The sequence below is a fragment of the Colletotrichum spaethianum genome (genome assembly GCF_022836535.1).
Source record: "Colletotrichum spaethianum MAFF 239500 DNA, contig04, whole genome shotgun sequence".
Taxonomy (NCBI): domain Eukaryota; kingdom Fungi; phylum Ascomycota; class Sordariomycetes; order Glomerellales; family Glomerellaceae; genus Colletotrichum; species Colletotrichum spaethianum.
Genome location: NW_026054774.1, coordinates 687230 through 702132, shown reverse-complemented (window position 1 = coordinate 702132; position 14903 = coordinate 687230). Strand labels below are relative to the sequence as shown.

The 14903-nt window shown below is 53.1% G+C and overlaps 7 protein-coding genes across 7 annotated transcripts; 2 read left to right on the top strand and 5 right to left on the bottom strand.

The window, feature by feature from the left end:
- Nucleotides 1-19: 19 nt before the first annotated feature.
- On the bottom strand, nt 20-385 carry ColSpa_02207 (cytochrome c1, heme protein, mitochondrial; the record flags this gene model as incomplete). Its single annotated transcript, XM_049268419.1, has 2 exons — nt 20-181; nt 320-385. 2 exons carry the CDS (start codon nt 383-385, stop codon nt 20-22), a joined length of 228 nt encoding a protein of 75 aa, XP_049124376.1.
- Nucleotides 386-1150: 765 nt separating this feature from the next.
- ColSpa_02206 (phospho-2-dehydro-3-deoxyheptonate aldolase, phenylalanine-inhibited) lies at nt 1151-2456 on the bottom strand (the record flags this gene model as incomplete). Its single annotated transcript, XM_049268418.1, has 4 exons — nt 1151-1311; nt 1364-2266; nt 2327-2384; nt 2451-2456. The coding sequence occupies 4 exons, from the start codon at nt 2454-2456 to the stop codon at nt 1151-1153; spliced, it is 1128 nt and encodes a 375-aa protein (XP_049124375.1).
- Nucleotides 2457-3183: 727 nt separating this feature from the next.
- ColSpa_02205 (UPF0643 protein) lies at nt 3184-3939 on the bottom strand (the record flags this gene model as incomplete). Its single annotated transcript, XM_049268417.1, has 2 exons — nt 3184-3358; nt 3410-3939. The coding sequence occupies 2 exons, from the start codon at nt 3937-3939 to the stop codon at nt 3184-3186; spliced, it is 705 nt and encodes a 234-aa protein (XP_049124374.1).
- A 699-nt stretch (nt 3940-4638) lies between these two features.
- ColSpa_02204 (peptidyl-prolyl cis-trans isomerase cyp15) lies at nt 4639-6978 on the top strand (the record flags this gene model as incomplete). Its single annotated transcript, XM_049268416.1, has 3 exons — nt 4639-4702; nt 4906-6566; nt 6841-6978. 3 exons carry the CDS (start codon nt 4639-4641, stop codon nt 6976-6978), a joined length of 1863 nt encoding a protein of 620 aa, XP_049124373.1.
- Nucleotides 6979-9086: 2108 nt separating this feature from the next.
- Nucleotides 9087-10605, top strand: ColSpa_02203 (uncharacterized protein; the record flags this gene model as incomplete). Its single annotated transcript, XM_049268415.1, has 5 exons — nt 9087-9108; nt 9150-9184; nt 9273-9324; nt 9534-10465; nt 10519-10605. The coding sequence occupies 5 exons, from the start codon at nt 9087-9089 to the stop codon at nt 10603-10605; spliced, it is 1128 nt and encodes a 375-aa protein (XP_049124372.1).
- A 695-nt stretch (nt 10606-11300) lies between these two features.
- Nucleotides 11301-12401, bottom strand: ColSpa_02202 (protein rds1; the record flags this gene model as incomplete). The annotated part of the gene is made up of 3 exons (XM_049268414.1): nt 11301-11438; nt 11516-12037; nt 12141-12401. 3 exons carry the CDS (start codon nt 12399-12401, stop codon nt 11301-11303), a joined length of 921 nt encoding a protein of 306 aa, XP_049124371.1.
- Nucleotides 12402-13435: 1034 nt separating this feature from the next.
- Nucleotides 13436-14731, bottom strand: ColSpa_02201 (putative lactate 2-monooxygenase; the record flags this gene model as incomplete). The annotated part of the gene is made up of 2 exons (XM_049268413.1): nt 13436-14385; nt 14431-14731. The coding sequence occupies 2 exons, from the start codon at nt 14729-14731 to the stop codon at nt 13436-13438; spliced, it is 1251 nt and encodes a 416-aa protein (XP_049124370.1).
- Nucleotides 14732-14903: the final 172 nt, after the last annotated feature.

Here is a 14903-nt window from a genome sequence, read left to right as displayed (position 1 = left end):
GTGTTCGGACAATCATAACTCACCCCTCTTCAGCAGGGGCCGCGGCGTTCGCGGAAGGTCCGTAGAGGTGGTAGTACCAGGCCATGGAGCCCAGGGCGAGGGACGTCGACGTGATGGCGGCGAGGTTCAATCGGGACGGGGAAGCTTCGGCACCAGCGCCGCTGGAAGTAGAGGCCGCACGCTGCATCAATCATCGTTAGTCTTCTGCTCCGATCTCATTGATGTCCGTCGATGGCCATTGAGGCGACTCCGGCGTGTCCAATGGCGGTAGGTCGGATTGCCTCGGGAGGTTGGAACCGTGATCAGCTCATCTGCGTACCTTGGAAATCGTGACGGCGCCATTTGTGAATGTGCGCGCCGAGCGCAAGCAGGACCTTGCCAACATGATGGGCGAACCGTATCCGCAGCTACAGAGACAGCCGCGAACAAAATGATGGGGCAATTGGTGGTTGGTCCTCTCGTGGCGGAGGTCGTTTCTAAGGTACAGTGGTCGAGGCAGGAGAAAATCGCTTGAGGCAGTTTTCGAGTGCCTTAGGTATGGCACGCCTCTCATTGGCTAATGGAGACGGTCAATGACATCTTCCGTTCCGGCCGCTTTTCGCTTCCTTCCTCTTACCCGTAGTTGCCCGGTCGCGGTTAGTCCAGCAGAAGTATTTCCGATCGCCCGTCTCACCCAACAACTGTCTCTTTCGTCATGGCCGGACTGAGAAATATGCTCCGCTTGATTGGCCTGGCTCGGATGCACCTGCGATGATCTACTACATGCATCACAACCCGACATTAGACGAACGTTCATTCCTCTCACGGTTTTTATCCATTTGGCTCAAAAGCGTGAATAATTTCAAGAACAGATTATTTTCAAAAGGAAGCAGTGCAACCTAAGCTGTTTTTTGCCATTCCCATCCTTACACATCGATATCTCACCAGAAAGGAATGGATCAGTTCGGAAGTTGGGTATCAATCGGATTTTTATTTTGACAAACTACAAGACTTTTTACCATCACCGAGCCTCACCGAGGACTTATGTAACCGCCTGCAATCAGCGGCAGGCATTGGTATATGCACACAAACTCTCCCCTTGTCCCTTGGACAGTCATATTGCGCCTATGCAACTTGAACTGTTCCCGCAAAAAGCAACTTCAGAAGCGTCTTATGCATGGCCATTTCTACTGAGATTCTCACGACGCTGCTTGACTGCGTCGGCCAGCTGGTCGAGAACAGTGACAGTGTCGTCCCAGTGGATGCATGCATCTGTGATGCTGACACCATACTTCAGACCCTCCTTGCCCTCCTTGGGCACCTTCTGGTTGCCTGCCAATGGTTAGCTTATGCTACTGAACAAAGCGATCCGGAAAGCACTCACCCTCGTTGATGTTGCTCTCAATCATAACACCCATGATGCCAGTCTCACCGCCGGCAATCTGTCCGGCGAGATCGGCAGCAACCTTGGGCTGGTTCTTGTGGTTCTTGAGGGAGTTGCCGTGGCTGCAGTCAACCATGAGTCTCTGGGGGAGACCGGCCTTCTCCAATGCAGCCTTTGCCTCTGCAATGCTCTTGGCATCATAGTTGGTGCCCCGGGTACCGCCTCTCAGAATGGTGAAGCAGTCCTCGTTGCCCACGGTACCGACAATGGCGACGACACCGGGCTTGGTAACGGAAAGGAAGTGGTGAGGGTGTCTGACAGCGCCGATGGCATCAATAGAGACTCCGAGAGAGCCATCAGTGCCGTTTTTGAAACCAACAGGGAAACTGAGACCGCTGGCCAGCTCTCGGTGCAGCTGACTCTCGGTGGTTCTTGCGCCGACTGCACCGACGGACAGCAAATCAGCAAGGAACTGCGGCGAGATGGTATCAAGCATCTCGCTGGCAATGGGCATGCCCTTGTCCGTCAGGTCGACGAAGAGCTGTCTCGACAGGCGCAGACCCTTGTTGATCTTGAAGCTGTTGTCGATGTCCGGGTCGTTGATCAGTCCCTTCCATCCCACTGTTGTGCGCGGCTTCTCCAGGTAGGAGCGCATAACAATGAGCAGCTCATCCTTGTGCTTCTCCTTGGCTTGCAGCAGCAGGTCGCAGTACTCGAGAGCGGCCTTAGGGTCGTGGATTGAGCAAGGGCCAATAATGACCAAGAGTCTTTGCTTCTGGTCGGTGCCGTTGACAATGGCGACAGCCTCCTCGCGACCCTCGATCACGGTCTGCTTCGACTTGGCAGTTTGGGCGATCTCGTGCTGGAGCAGATCGGGAGGAGTCAGAGGGTTGTAGCCGCGAACTAGAGAACGATCCAATTAGCCCACGAACAACATGCTGGAATGTCCAATGCGTTTCTTACTTCTCCAATCTTCACTCTCGGCCTTGTTGCCGACGTTCTTGTTCTCGATGAAGAAGCTCTGAGGTGACAGGTGAGTCAGACGTATGCGCGCGCGGGCTAGGAGGGGAGGCGAGAGATGACTTACAGACATGGTGGCTGTGACAAAAGGTAACGGAAGAACGCAATTCGATTGAGGGTTCTTGGGCGAGGCTGGGTCTGGAAAGAAACGCTTCAATGGTCGACAAGAGAGAGTGCACTTGTCTTGATTAAACTTTTTTTATTTCGTTCTTTGTAGGATGTTGCGTCGAAGGGGGCAGCTTCGAGGACCGAGAGTATGACTGTGTGAGCAATCCAATGGGCAAATACTCATTCGTCCCTGCCCAGTGCCACCCCGGCCAGCACACTGCAATACATGCCCCGCCGAACACGGCCCCAAAAAAAAGTCGAACCAGTGCAGCTCGCCACCAGTGAGGGGCATCCTTGCTGCACCCTTCTCACTGACTCTAGCTGTGACGTCCCCCTGTGGACCTTTTCAGCCGCCCGGAGTGGTGTCACAAACTGGGTCTCACCGCCTGTGGAAGCCCCGAAAGCCCCGAAGACCGGGCGCTTGCAGGTGCGGTTGGCGGCCGGAGCATAGGTAATGCAGTCAGTCAATGCTGGATCGACTTGGGATGTCTACGCCTCTTAAATTCAGCCTATCAGGGATGGTGAACCGAAGCACATGGTACATTTCTTCTCGAGGCGTCTTCGAGTCTAACTAGAAAATTCCAGCCACATTCAATCGACCGTACCTTTCCAGCATTTAACACCACCGATGTCGCTGAGAATCCAATTACATTCATACAATAGCCGCGCCATATCCGCATCCAACACCAAACCTACAGCGTCTTCTTCAGGGGCTTGTAAGCCTCCTTCTCCATCTGCTCGTAGCCATTGAATCGTCCATACACCCATTTCAGAAGGCTCGTGCTAGCCGTCATCAATGCCGCAGAGAAGGTAAACAATCCAACTCGCTGCACAGTGTTGAGGACATCAAAGATAGGGTAGGGGTACCTGCGACTCATCAGCGGGCTGAGAATGTCTGTCAGATGCGGAGCCACTTACCATCCGTTCTTGCTGAAGCAAAACTCGACCCAGCCCCAGTACAAAAAGGCAAAAATCATGCTGATCGACATTGCCGAGTACGCACGAATCGTCCATGGCGGGCTAAACAGGATGAGGTCGAGAGATAGGACGACAGCTGGGACCAAATGAAACCCAACGTCTGGCAACCAATGGAGCTCGAAGCCCTCCGGTATCAACAGCCGCTTGTCGATGGACCGAATTCCCCAGTACAGGATGCTGATGAGGACCTCCAGCGGTGCCGCCACGGTCGACAAACCGTTCTTAACGGCAAACAACGAGGGACTCAACGTTACGTCGGCCAGCAGTCCCGTAACGAAGGTAACGAAGGACAGAATCAACCCTATGTTGGTGAGGTGCTGATAATTGCCCCCGAAGCCCATAGAGATGTGATGGGTGAGGGTATTGAGAAAGTTGAATGAAGCAAGGAACGAAAAGATGCCGGCAACGTGCAGCACCATAGAGAACGACCGAGACGGCGACTCCAACCGTTGCAAACGATGTTTGGCCATCTTGGTGCGATCACAATTGTCAATAAGCGCGGGGGATCCGAAGTTGTGGTGTTTTGAGTGTAAGTTGTTTTGAGGAGGGACGAGATGACAGTTTTCGCGATGAGACGTGGGCTCAAAAAGAAATGAGCTGTTGAGGGATGGCGCAGGGAGACAATGTCTGAGCCGTAGACTGACCTTTGGGTTGCATTGAGACGAACTTTGACAAAAGAGGAATGAAGCCCTGGAGCATTTTATTTGTAGGTTAGCCCGAGGAGGCTCTCGGCAGCCAATCAAGGCAGCGTTGATGCATCGTCAGGCTGACGGGGCCGCGGCAACGTGCAATTGTCCGTTGGTATCGGAAGCTTCGTCATGAGGTCACTGATGGATCCCCCGTCGGCGCGGTCCACGTCCCTGGGCGTGACTTCACAAGATCCACGCAAGTGGTGGCCCCCCCAACCAAACCAGGAAGACCCGCCGCAGTGGGAGCGGCATGTGCTCCCGGACGCTAAGATAAGACGATAGGGTCAACAGGTGGGTCTAATGACAAGGCTGGCTAGTGGCTATTCAATGCTTGATTTGATTGGTTTGGATGAAAGCTTCCTCGCGAGCTTCCAGCTGGGGAAATTTCAGCCTTACAGTGGTAAAGTCGCAGAAGTGCGCCAGTCTAGACCAACTTCCTTACAATATTGTGTCCTTTCCGTTTTTCCTCACACCGACAACATGGCCGACGAGGACGCCAAGGGCAATAAGAGGTCCCATGAGGACTTTGCTGCTCAAGACGATGGTACGTCCCTTGACTAGAAGAGTGCTCGGAAAGCCGCCTGCGCTTTGCTTCGCTTTCCTTTCGTGCCGTTTCTCGCGTCGAATCACCCATGAAGCCGTAGGGTGGCAATGGGGGAGCACCACTTAAACAGAGCGGAAATCGACGGCGACAGCGACATCAACGGGGAGCGCGATAAGGATTGTAGATGCTAACAACGTCAATAGACAGCTCTTCCGACGACGACATGGGCCCTCAGCTTCCCTCAGAAGCCCCGAAGAAGAAGCGCCGAGTCCTTCCCTACGAAAAATTATACGTTTCTGCCCTTCCCAAATCGACCCGGTATTCGAAGTCCTTGATGCACAAGGAGCAACTAGCCTTCGTGACCGTCACGCCACTCACGGACTTCATCATCACATCTTCCATCGACGGCGTCGTCAAGTTTTGGAAGAAGGTGGCTCAGGGAATCGAATTTGTGAAGGAATTTAAGGCGCACACCGACGAGATCAAGTCAGTCTCCGTTAGTCAAGATGGAAGGAGCTTCGCGACCGCTGGTGCAGACGAGACTGTCAAGATCTTCGACGTCATCACCTTCGACCTCCTGGCCATGCTCAAGCTGAACTTCGTGCCCCGGTGCGTATGTTGGGTTCACAACAGGGGAGCATCTCTTCCTTTGCTTTCGGTTTCTGAGGACACCAACTCCAACATACACGTTTACGACGGGCGAGGCGAGAGGCAAGACCCTATACACACCATCAAGTCGTTGCATAGGAGCCCAGTGTCCATCATGGTCTTCAACGGCGTATATGACTGCGTGTTGTCTGCGGATGACAAGGGTATGCTGGAGTACTGGCGGCCCAGTGGTGACTATGAGAAGCCGGATAACGTCTTCGAGTTTAAGGCTTCCACAAACCTGTTCGAGTTCAAAAAAGCAAAGTCGGTTCCGACGTCAATTACTATTTCACCCACCGGCAAGCAGTTTGCAACCTTCTCCCAGCCAGACAGGAAGATCCGAATTTTCGACTTTGCATCAGGCAAGCTATACCGAACGTACGACGAGTCGCTTCAGGTCATCGAGGAGATGCAACAAGCGGGATCGGCCCTCCAGAAATTGGAAACCGTCGAATTCGGCCGTCGATTTGCCGTCGAAAGAGAGATTGACTCAGCAGCATACAAGAGCAAGGCGAACGTCATCTTCGACGAATCTGGCAACTTCATCATCTACGGCTCAATAGCCGGCATCAAAGTGCTCAACGCCTATACCAACCAAATCGTCAAGGTATACGGCAAGGAGGAGAACTTTAGAGCGGTCAACCTGGCGATATATCAAGGTCAACCGCAAAAGAAAGGCATTACCACAGTGGAGATGGGTGCCTCTGCCAACCCTCTGCTCCAGGAGTCCGAGTCCAGGGATCCTATTCTGATTGCGACAGCAGTGAACAAGCAGCGTTTTTACATGTTCACTAATGATGAGGATATCTCTAAATCGGTCAGAGATGTCCAAAACGAGAAGCCTACCATTCTTGGACAGAAGAAGGCTGCAGAGGCCAAAAAGGCCGAGACTGGAACCGGAGCAGTCATCCACACGACTTACGGTGACATCCACATCCGCTTGTTCCCGGATGCGGCTCCCAAGGCCGTTGAGAACTTCGTCACTCACTCGAAGAGAGGCTACTATAACAACACAATCTTCCATCGTGTAATTCGCAAGTTCATGATCCAGGGTGGAGATCCCCTTGGAGACGGCACCGGCGGCGAAAGTATATGGGGCAAGGAATTCGCGGATGAATTCAGCAGTCTGAAGCACGACAAGCCGTACACCGTCAGCATGGCTAATGCAGGTCCGAACACCAATGGCAGCCAGTTCTTTATCACTACGGAAAAGACGGTGAGTGCAAACATCCCCTACGCGTGTAACGAAAAAGCCTCGGCAACTAGAACGGAATATGATCATTCTGTATCTCAGCCGCCTCTCATTCCTATTCTTTCCCGCCCTGCCTTTGCGTTGCCCCTCCTACTCCTTTTCTTGTCGTATTCTGAGTGTCTTTCTTCAATGAGTACATCGACGAACGAAAGAAGACATACAGTGGTTAGGCTTGCGATTTGTGTTTCGTTTACTATTTCCCCTCAAATTGGGATGCAGCTGACCATTATGGATGCAGCCGTGGCTGGACGGAAAGCACACTATTTTCGGGCGTGCTACTCAGGGGCTAGACATCATTCATAAAATCGAGAATGTACGGACATATAAGGAGAAGCCAGAAGAAGACATCAAAATCCTCAATATCGACATAGTGTAGCCGGCAAAGCAGCGGACTCGCCAGCAGGGCGATTAATGAAATGAAATGAGATCAAACTGTTTCGGGACGCCTCTACGCAAGGGTTGCAGTGAGAAAAAGCAATGCGGCCATGCGCCATCCCCGCAAGCCTGATGGGATGGCACACGCTCAAATGGCTTTCGCGATGCAGCCGCAGAGCGACTTGAATCCATCCAACTGAGTGAGGCTGTCGTTTGCTCACGTGGACGCAAGAGACCGCCTTTAGGCTGCTGACCATCCGCAATCGGCCTGCATCACCGCGACCCAATTCGGGCCTGATTCCATCGGCCAATGGCCCTCGTACTTAAGACGTCGGTCGGGACGCAACTCGGTCTCCTTGATGCGTTTTACAAACTGACACGACTTCTGTTGCTCTGTTTGATCGCCGTCCGTCTCTTACGTACGGGTAACGTAGACAGTGAAGACAGCCTCTCAACTCGTCTTTCCGGATAGAGGTTGCGTAAAAGCAGGCGCTCCTCATTTCGTGCGTCCGCTGCATGTCCGCGTAACATGAAATAGCCAATCATCCATCCACCTTCGACCCCGCGCCCCTCGGTTCGGCTCGTCCCCTTCTCATCGCGGGGACTGGCATATTTGGTCTCAGGATGCCACGCCCGAAGAAGCCAGGGGCACCAGAGCCAAAACGTCGAAGTCGAAATGGATGCTGGTGAGTGTCATTGTGTGCGGGGCGCCGTGGTATTTCTAAGAGCACTTATTAACCTACCAGTAGGCCTTGTAAAGCTCGAAAGGTGAAGTGTGGCGAGGAGCGTCCGACTTGTGTCAAGTAAGTCAGTATTTTGTCCGCTCTTCGAAACTGCAAGTTTCGAGGCTTAAATTGCATAGTCCAGATCGGGCTTTTCACATTTATCCCTCGCTGTCCGATACTCCCATTATATACTGGCTGTATACATCACCTGGTCTTTCAACCGGGGCAATGATAGTCTGTAGATAATATTATCCGACATTTTGGCCCTCATCATTAATTCATCTCCGAACCCCTTCCATCTAAACGCTTCTTCGGTGGATCATTTTGTCGGATACTGCAAACTACAGACTAATGCCCATTAGTTGTCAAAAGACAGGGGAGACATGCGATTACAGTGTGCGTCTAAATTGGGAGGGTCGTCGAACGAAAAGATCCCTCTCGTTTGGACAGGCAACAGAAAACGCCCAATCACCAAAAGCTTCGCTACAGGTCCAACAATCATCAGTGAATCATCCGTTTTCCATGAATGATTCTGCTCCGCCCATTCGCCCTAAGCCCACGGTAAGGCGCGTTCAAACTAATCCACAAAGTACTGAGCCCGACAAGAGAAAGCTAGAGCCCCTCAGGACTCTCGATAATTACCCTAACAAGCCAGACACTGGCTCTTTTCACCAGGGATCTCAGAGGCAGACACCTATGCTTGCACCGTCTCCCATCACTCCCAAGCATGCTGTCGATAGTTTTGCCTCGACATCGAGCTTCCATCGATTCATCCCAGAAGTTACCAGCAAACGTATCAGACCACACAAAAGAACAAAGTCGCTGGCCGAATCAAGTGATTCTGAAGGGCTTCGCCAGTACAGCTTCATCTCTTCGCCGGCGTCCTTGGCGGGGACGAGTCCTCCAGTATTACGTCTCCGCCCCAGGACTGGCTCCACATCCGTCAGCTCCCCATTAACGCCAGTATCGTTGGGGCTTAGGTCTGAGGATGACACGAGATCACCTATTCTGGGTTTGCCTTCACCGGCGTCTCCAGAAAGCGGTCGACTATCGGTAAACTACTTGCTCTCAGGTTCACCAAAGATCTCCCAAGGTCACAATAAAAGCGTGTCGTTGTCTTCGGGTTCACCTCTTGGCCAAGAGATGAATGCTGAAGTACCAGACGAGGCAGTATTCTACGGGTATGATCACGGAATCAGAGATGCTGATATTAACCAGAACGATGACTTAGGGGCCATCTCTCAGATGACCACATACGTTTCGCATAATACATTCATTCCCAGTGGCAGTCATAACGAAGCCTTATGGCGTTTTGGACAGGCACATAGCGCTTCTATGGGAGACGGATACTATAAACAGCCGGTCCCGATATGGGTACCACGCAATGTTCATCCCCTGCCGTCTAAGTGAGTCCCTTCGCTGTTGTGATTCAATCCAAAACTGACAGCCGGAAGGCTTCGCGAGAATCCCATGAACCTTCTGGTAAGTTGAAGTCTCCCAGTCATGTTGACGCAAGGTGCTGACCAAAGTCGTGAAGTACTTTGTAAGCCAAGTGATAATCGTCTAGCAGCCATGGAATAACGTTGAGAAACAGCACCATTTCCTGAATCACACGGCGAAAGGTGTGTATAATCTTATGATCTAGACACAGAACGAGACAGCTGATTTAGGGTAGTTCTCGTCCCTTACGACGACCCCAAATCTAACCCTTTCCGCACCGTCCTTCCACAGATGGCAGCCAGAAATGACCACTTACTCAGCTTGCTGCTGGCATATTCAGGCAAGTCGGTCTACATCGCTTTCGTCTATCTTCTCTGACGAGTTGTCTCAGCTGCTCATCGAGCAAAGCTTCTGGGCCAGACAGAGCCGCAGATGAGAATCGCTCTCTGGGTTCAAGACATCTTCCCAGCCCTGCGGCAGGCTCTCAGCGACAGGGAGAAAATCATCTCCAACACCAGCCTGGCGACCGCCATCATGCTCGCCTCGCTTGAGATCATCTCCCCCACTGCGTTTGGCTACGACATACCTTGGCAGCGGCACCTCAGCCTGGCCCGGGACCTCATGTGGAGGCGGTTGACCGACCTGCGCAGGACGGCGCATGGATTGGAAGAGGACCGCGTTTGTGTCTTTCTATGGAGCTGGTTCGCATACCTGGACGTTCTGGGGTGTCTAAGCGGTGGAACGCCTGACGAGGATTCGTCGAGGTTCTGGCTGCTCGAGTACACAATGCACGACGCCGGTGATGACCGGTATGAGATTGACTGCATCATGGGTTTCACAACCCGCTGCGTCCAGATCCTGGCGCAAGTTGCCGATCTGGCCCGGCGCTGCGATGAGGAACGTCTTACCTCAAGCTATTCTTCGCTGTCTGCCTGGACACCCAGTCCAGCTTTTGTTCAAAGGGCAAAACAGCTTGAGCAAGAGCTGTTGTACAGCATGGCCCAGCCGTCACTTCCATGCAAACATATCCACAGTGTCGAGGCAAAGGACAAGCAGGAGATGGTCCTCATGAACGAGGCCTTCCATTGGGCCGGGCTTATTCACCTGCATAGACGCATCCTAGGCAAGCCGTCTGGGCATGCGGACGTTCAGGGGCAGGTACAAAGAATCATCGCGTGCCTAGAATCCATCAGACCCGGAGGGTCTGCAGAGACGGGATTCTTGTTCCCGATGTTCACTGCGGGCTGTAACGCCCTAGACGAAGCCCAGCGGAGCAAGATATTGGAGAGGTTTAGGAGAGTAGAGAGTAATGGCATGACCCAGGTACGTGTACTTTCCGCGGTTGTCGAGGTTATGAAGCTGACTTTTTGATCTAGGTGCATAAGGCGAAGAAGATGATGGAGAATGTGTGGGCTTCAGGTCAGGCGTGGGAGCCGCTGCTGTGTACGGAGTTCATCGGCTGAACACAGATATTTCTTGCAGGGACGTACAGGCCACTGTCAACTGGTTAAGAGCACTACGGATCTTTGTTGGATGAGATGGCGTTCAGGTGGTATTTGGGGGGTTTGTCTTGGATAGGCATCATCGGGACACATTATGATACAGGGGCAATTTTTGACGACGATCATGAGTTATGATGGAGTTCGGTTTCAGCACACACAGACTGATAATTGGGAATTGTTTTGATGAAGAATTCACGCGCATGTTTCTTGCTTCGTAACTGTCTGTACTGTACCTGGACACGGCGCAAGCTTCTTTGTTGTCGAGACGAGCTGGCCTGCAGCAGGAGAAGCTGCAGACTGCCGGTATGGCTACACCACATTAGAGTACCCATGGCAGCAATCACGTTTTCTATAACAATGTTCCACTCCATGATTAAACTCTTTCAAAATATCCACGTGTCGACATACCTTCAAGATTTAACCGCGAGGTGCTAATCCCCATCAATGAGCACAAATATGGCCTATTGATTGAAGGCAACACATAATAATAGGTAGGAATTGGGGGCTGCACTAAACATAAGAACCATCGGCGGCCGGGGCTATACTATCAATAAATACAAGGAAGACTAAAGAGACAAAAGATGTTGTAAAGATATTCTTAAAATTGCCCCTGGCCTGCTTCCTGCGACTCTGCATCAGTCAGATGGATGTGTCTACTAGTTGTCATCCCCGATCTCGAGGATACCAACACCGGCAACAATGTTCTCGTCAGAGACCTTGGCGTCATTGCCGTTGGCGGTGCTGAGAACGACGTAGACCTGGCCCTCAACGCCGTCAGGGAGATCTGCGACGTACTATAGAAATGGGTGAGCATTTTACAATGAATATCTCCAACATGTTTGCATTGGGAGTGTGGGAGGCGAGTACTTACGTCCGCACCGTTGACGGCAACCTCCTTGTAGTAGGTGTCCGAGCCGGAGAAGAAGACGGCGTAGACGACAGCACCATCGGTGACAGTCTTGGCCTCGACGGCAGCCTTGTACGCGCCCTCGAAGACGGCGGGGCCATTGGTCGACACGACGGTCAGCTTGGGGAAGGCCTTGAACGGCAGCTCGGGCGTGCCGGGGGCGAAGCCCGTGATAAACTGCGCCGCCAGGGAGAAAACCTGGTTGAAGTCGAGCGGAGTGTCGAAGGGGGTAGGGAAGGGCTTCTGCCGGAGGGCGGCGCGGATGTAAGACGTGTGGCGAGCCTCGACGGTCAAGATGGAGCCGGCGGCCGTGAGGTAGGACTTGTCGGCGATGACGGCAGCGGCTCCGAGGTACGCGGACACACCAACGCCCTCGAGGATCCCGGCGAGGCCGATGAAGGACTCGGCGTCGGTGACGGGGAAGCTGAAAGACGGTTCAGGGATAGCAGAGGTTCCGAGAGCCTTCAGGAGGAAGTCGACGTGCGTCTGCGCTTGTGTGTTAGAGAATGAGTTTCCCGAAGACGCGCGAGCGACAGTTGGAGAATCTATAAATGCAACGCCGATGTGTGAAGAGCGGATTCAAACTGACCTTCTCGTCCTCGTAAATAATCTTCAAGTTCTGGTAGAACTTCTCGCCGACTACGCCCGCAAACTCGCAGAAGTCCGACTCGGTGAAGTTCTTGAGTCCCTGGCCGTAGAAAGCCCTCTCAAGGTACTCCAGAGTGAGGGCGTAGTTCAGGATCGTGGCATCGCCTCCGGGAAGGGGGTCATAGTTGGCCTTCTTCACCAAAGGAGAGCCAAGTACAGATGCGGCAGAGGCCACCGCCAGCACGACTGACGAGGTGCGCATTTTGATGACTGATATTGAAAGCGGAGTGAAATAATTATGTAATTGTATAAATGATTCACGAGAAGAGTCGAAGACGGTCTGGTAATGAAGGACTGGTGGTGAGAGAGAGGATGCTGTATCTACAACTTTTTTGTTCTCGACTCTCTTCGCACGACGTTGTTATATATCTGACATCGCAAGCATCGTCCACAAAAATGACGCCTTCTCAGAGATTTTGCAATAAGATTATCCAAAGACAACTCGAGCTTGTCGGTCTCCTTCTTACCGCCGCCTCTCACAACCCCGCTTCCTCGGGTAAGGTCTGCTCCATGGAGCTATGGAAGGGTAATCCGGATGAGTGCGCACTAGGCCACATGTGAGAAGGATTCACATTCCTAAACCTAGAAAGACACGATGATCTCGTCATTGATCACAGTGTGGCAACATCGTGAATGGACTGGTGAGGGCTGTTTCGTGGCTGCACGAGGGGCCCGTAAAGCTCAACGCTTCAGCTAGCTGGCTTACTAGGCGATTGGGTGACTGGCTGGTTCGCTTGCTTCCTGCAAGAGACATCTTAGTGATGGTCGAAGTCTGGAATTGCAAATACCCCTAGCGCGTGAAGGGGGCTACTTGCCAAGGGAGGTAAACCCACGAGTCTAGGTTGATCGAAAAGACGAGCAGGAGAATTCCTTGGCCCGTTCAAGGATGGGCAGCAGAATGCAATGGCATGTTTTCGACATGGAGGAAATTGGCATTACGGCCCGCGTGTCTCGGTTCGACATGCACTATAGGATCCGAACACTAACTTGGTGTTTTTTCTCGTTCCCGAGCTTAAGCTTGTCGGAAGATGAACATTCCGAGCTCGTGCCAAAAGCGCACGCTTAACGCAATTAAACCCCGACAAGCGTTTGGGGTCGATTGAGCCTCGGGATGTGGCTGCGATCGAAGCAATCCAGGAAATAAGCTTGTATTCTTGAGTGGAGTCTGACAACACAAAAGCCCGGAACAACGGCTTGCCGACCTGCTAGGCCCCCGAGGCAGCAGCAATCCAGCCATTACAGATTGGCCTTGACATCTCCGCCGTACCGAACTTGGCGCAGAATAGATGGCTTCAGTTCGGAGATATTCTTGAAGCCAGATAATCCCATGGTCAAATCAAGATCGGCAAGCAACCCAGCAATCACAGCTTTAGCCCCCTCCTTGCCCGCGATACCCAGCCCGTAGATGGCGGGGCGTCCAACAAAAACAGCCTTGGCCCCCAGAGCAAGCGCCTTGACGATGTCAGCACCCGTCCGGATCCCGGAGTCAAACATGACCGTAAGCTTGTCTCCCACGGCTTCGACGATCTCCGGGAGCATCTCTAGCGAGGCCACGCTGCCATCAAGCTGCCGGCCGCCGTGGTTGCTGACGATGATGCCGGACATGCCGTGCTCAACAGCGAGCTTAGCGTCCTCGACGCTCAACACGCCCTTGAGGACGATGGGGCCGTCCCAATGCTTCTTCAGCAGGGCCAGGTCCTCCCATCTGTGGTGATCGCCGGGGAAGGCCTCACTGATCCAGTACCGGGAGGCGCTGATGATATTGTCCTCGATGGCATCGCCGTCGTTCTGCTCGGCGAACTTCTTGCGGAAGACGGGGTCACTGAAGGCGACCGCGTTACCCGTGCCCGTGACCATGGGCAGGTACGCCTGGTCAAGGTCGGCGGGCCGCCAGGCCAGGGTGACAGTGTCGAGGGTCACGACGAGAACCTTGTAGCCGTTTGCCTTGGCACGGCGGAGGATCGAACCCGTGATCTCGTCGTCCATCGGCCAGTACAGCTGGAACCAGCGGTGCTGATCGCCGCAGACCTCAGCAACCTCTTCAATCGTCGAGGTCGCCGCCGTGCTGAGCGTGTACGGAACTCTGAGCTCCGCGCAAGCCGCCGCCAGACCTGTTTCCTTGTCCGCGTGGAAGATGCCTTGGACGCCGATGGGGCCATCAGGACAGGAGACTCTGAGGTAAATGTCTTAGAAACGGTGTCTCAAGCAAATTTGCGGGCATTCAAGCTTACCATAAGTCACGCCGAACAGCTCAGTCCTCAAATCCCGAGGATTGTTAGGTCTCAGAAAGCGAGGCACGATCTTCCACTGGCGGAATGCCAGGCGGTTGGCGTCCATCGTAGATAGCTCTCCGGCCCCTCCGAAGACATAGCCAAATGATTCGGGGCCCAGGGCCTTCTTGGCCTGGGCCTCCAGGCCGTTGGGATCCGTCGTCACGACGGGCAACTGGCCAGACATGATGCCATTTTGGTAGATGCTGATAGCGTAAGCAGAGTAAGGAGTGCGTTCATCGCCATCGCCAGAGTCAGCCATTATTAGGAAAGCAGCGTATGTGCAAGAATCCCGATAAGACGAGCAAGGCTTAATTTAATAAAAAACAAAACAAGACCCTCGCTGGATGTCGAGTTAGACTAGAGTGCTTCTCGACTGGAGTGCTATTTGCAGGATTGATGAGTTGAGAGCTCAGGGATCAAAGAACCGGGGA